This window comes from Egretta garzetta, unplaced genomic scaffold, assembly GCF_000687185.1.
Source record: "Egretta garzetta isolate BGI_Z169 unplaced genomic scaffold, ASM68718v1 scaffold112, whole genome shotgun sequence".
Classification (NCBI taxonomy): Eukaryota; Metazoa; Chordata; class Aves; order Pelecaniformes; family Ardeidae; genus Egretta; species Egretta garzetta.
In genome coordinates this window covers 1,093,741-1,097,609 of record NW_009258884.1, presented here as the reverse complement: position 1 = coordinate 1,097,609, position 3,869 = coordinate 1,093,741, and the positions used below count along the sequence as shown (strand labels likewise).

Below are 3,869 nucleotides of genomic sequence, written 5' to 3'. Positions count from 1 at the left end.
CTGTCTTCCAAAAAAGCTGCTCTGCAAAACGCCACTCGCGACGCTCAGCGCTGAAAGCAAACTACGCGTGCCTGGTTTTGTTCTCGTTCCCCTCCGGTTTAGGCAGCCCTTGGGTACCTACAGCTCCGGGCAACGGCAAAGAAAGACGGGGCAATTTGTGCACTGCATGTAACTCAGCCTTTAAAACCCAGGAAAAGAAAATCCTCTGGAGTAGAAATTCCTAATTAGAACAAACCTCAAATAGGAGGAACAAGAAAAGCTTCTGATTTATGGAGCCCAGCGTCCCATCCTCTGGGCGCTGCGATGGGCAGGATTTTATGTCTGAAGGAGGCGAGCGGTTTTATGCAAAGTTCAGGGAACTTTGCTAACACAAACTTTTTATCTTTTGATGATCCTTTTAATATAAAATAATCTCTTTTTTTTTTCCCTCCCACAATGAAGCAGTCGGACGTTAAAAAGATAGCGAGTGCATTTTAAAGATGTTTCCACTTTATAAATCAAGCTTTCTTGGCAACAACATGATTTCTAGTTCAATGGTGAGCTTGCTGTGTTCTCCTAATGTCTCCTACAGATCAGTCCTAAGAGGGAGTAATAATCCCCCAAAGTAATTCTCAGCCCTAAATTCTCGATAATTTATAGTTGGCTCGTTCTGTGGAGCTCTACAAAGAATGAAACAAATGACTCCCCCTCACCCCCCCGCTAAGTTATCAATATTTGCCTTGTTTATACAAAAAGGCTATTTTACACCATTGCCATGGAATTAACGCTTCCGCTGAGCTTTACATTTCCTCTCCATTGAGTGAACTTGTCATTAAAGTCACTTTTTTTGGTTGTTTGAAATTTAAAAATCAGGCTTCAATTTCTTTTCGTTTGTGCCCCTTGAGGTCAGACCGACCGACATTTAAGTGATTTCAACTAACGGCATTCAGGGGCATCTCTGTGCCTGCTGGGAGGGGGATTAGAGTCCTAATTAGTGCCTGCAATTAACCGTTTTCCCTCTTCTCCCACCCCCCCCCAATGCTAAATGCAAGTGCATACAAATCTCCATTAACCATCATTTTTTTAATTGGGTGAAGAGGAGGTTTATTATTGCTACTCTTTATAAATAAATAGCTTGGGTAAAATAAAATCTGCATGAAGTAATAATTTTCATTTCATCATCTGCATTATGGCTGACGGCACGGTCCTGCTTTTGGGCTGCCCTGGTCTCAGCACGGACACAAGTGGCTCAGCCTGGCACTCAGTATGAACGAAGAGACTTAAGCGATCACAGGCTTTAAGTTACTCGATTTTTTTCTGCCATCCTCATGCTAATTATTTCGTGCATTTTCTGCTTTCGGTGCCACTGGAGAGCCCGGCCGGTCTCTGCTCAGCCCCAGCCCGGCAGCGTCGCGGCAGGGGGTCCAGAGCCCGGCAGCCGCTGGACTCACTGCTAACACTGATAAAAATGTGGCCCTTTATTTTGACACCGTTTGCAGCTGGACACAGAGAAAACAAACGAAGTGACTATTCTGTTTCATCAGCATTTCAGCCAGGTTTGTTTTTTTTTTTTAAATTAAAAACTATTTCTAAAAAAAAAATTAAAATGCTGCTAGCTTGCTGGTGCTGCACTGATTTTCCACAAATGGAAAATTTGTCCTGGTAACTTAAAAATCCGAAGTTTTGTACATCTCGGGGGTCAATCCCCCATCCCCTCAACCCCATCCACATGCTCACGGAAGGTGACTACGTGTGCACTGCCAGCTCCACGGACAAAGAATGCGGGACTGAGCCCTATACATATGGATTTGTTTAAACAATCCACGTTAAGACTTACAAAGAGATAACATGCACATTTGGGATGCTTAGGGTCTAGAATTTGGTAAAGATATTACACGTCCCGCACAGACACACTCAGATACTATAAATTAAGGGTGAAATATTTGAGGTCTTGATCCCCTAGTCTTAGCTGACTTAGGTAGCAGACCTATCAAAATGAATCCGGCTCTTCACATCAGCAGACGCCACAGAACAAGCACTAAGATTTTATACACCAAAATGCAGTGTGATAAGGACAGAGTTACCTGCACAATCACTTCGTAAATAGGCCAAATAGCAAACAAATTGAAGATCCCTGGGACATACACCCCCTCTCCAGGGGGACGAACGGGAATATCTTGGTTATTAGAGTAAAGCTTCCCCACGCTGGCCGGCTGCTGCACAGAGCAGCACTGCTGGGGACGGGGGAAAGGAGAGGGAAACCGCTCATCACTCCCCAAATCCAAAGCTGGGAGCTGGGGTCTGGGTCTTGCAGTGTGAGCAGCATACGGGGGAGAAAAGACCCCCCCCCGAGCTCCCCAGCTGCCCTGCACGAAGGATCGGGGACCAAAGGGAAAAAGAACTGCATAGATATTGATTGTGGAATTATTTTTTTTCTGCTTGCTCCCCATTCTTTGAATGCCCTCCTCCATAGCTCCCGAGCATGGTGTAAAATCAGCAATTGCAGGGCATGGCAGAACCACACAGCTGTGTTAGAATTAAATGGATTTTCATACCAAAGCCTAGCAATTTTTCTTTTCCAGCAGCAGCGATGCGAGCCCGCTGCCGCAGGAGCCAAGGACAGATATTTCAGTGCCCACAGTGGGAGCTGGCTAGTTTTGTTGGGAACCGTCTGACTCCCGGACTGGTGATGGTCTGAGGTTGATTTCTGATGTTTAATTTTCTGACGTTAATTCTGCCATTTCCCACCTGGGCAGCCCGGGTGGGAAGGGAGCCCTGAGCAGGCGCAGGGATGGGTTCCCCGGGGAAGCGAAGCCTCTGTGAGCCGCTGAGCTCCCTCCCACCCGGGCCTGGGTGTACACGCTGAGGGGGCTCTGGTTTGGTAAAAAACACTGCTTTTTTCCAAGGGAAGACAGATTTTTTTTCCACACCTAACAGGATAAAAGCGGTACCTGCCTCTCTCTCAGTTCTGAGATTAAAAGCACAGCCTAAGCTTTCGTATTGCTAAAACTTTGGCGCAAGTATCCCAGCACGGGTCTTAGTGCACTACGCAGAAAAGGGGAGTGGGGTTTGCTTTGGGGGGAGAAAAAAAAAAAGTAGCGCCACAATCATTCTAACATCTTAAAAAAAAACAAATAACAAAATGAAGAATTACCAAAGAGAATCGGGACTAGATGCAGCAAATGACTCCGCAACTCTTTCTTGCATCCATAATCTCATTACCACACTCAAACACATGCACAGTTTACACCGAAAAAAATTATCTTACTGAAAACTGCAATCACAATAATAATTTTTTAAAATGCCACCGATTACAGTAGCTCTGCAAAACCCAGTCTCGGCAAACAGGGACATTTCATACGGCTCAGAAGCAATACATGTTCACGGGGAATTTTCACTAACCTGCCTGCTTTGGTTATTATCATTTCGGTGCCAGCTTCATGAAATTTCTTCCATAGCTCCTTCTCATGGAGATAGACTTTGATATTTTCTATTGTCTGGAAAAATAAAGATAATGAGAATTGCAAGAAATGATTGAGAAAACCTAGGAGAGGGGCTGGGAAGGGCCGTGGGGCTGGTGGCTGCGCACCCCGGAACAGCGCCGCAGCCTTTCGCCCCCGGGAAAACCCGCAGCAGCCCCAGTCCTGCCTGTGCGGGAGGAGGACAGATCCCAAAAATTCCACTGCCCTTTGCCAAAAATAAGGGAAACAAACTGAGGCCGGTTTTAATTGCAGACTTTCACATCCAGGAGGGACACTGTGGCCAAAGGGATTTTTTTTTTTTTCCTTTTTTTTTCTTTTTGGTAGGGGTTTCCGTGCCTCGATGGAATGGACAGACCCCGCTATCGCCCTGGGGCTCCCAAAACCCGGGGGCAGGAGCAGCCACGGGGA

At 46.1% G+C, this 3,869-nt stretch overlaps 1 protein-coding gene across 1 annotated transcript in view; it reads right to left on the bottom strand.

Moving 5' to 3' along the window:
- Positions 1-3,869, bottom strand: part of TBX4 (T-box transcription factor 4) — a 69,393-nt gene that overhangs the window by 34,313 nt on the left and 31,211 nt on the right. Inside the window, exon 2 of the mRNA XM_009633883.1 lies at positions 3,382-3,476. Within this exon, the coding sequence (XP_009632178.1) occupies positions 3,382-3,476 (95 nt within the window). The remainder of the gene's footprint in view (positions 1-3,381; positions 3,477-3,869) is intronic.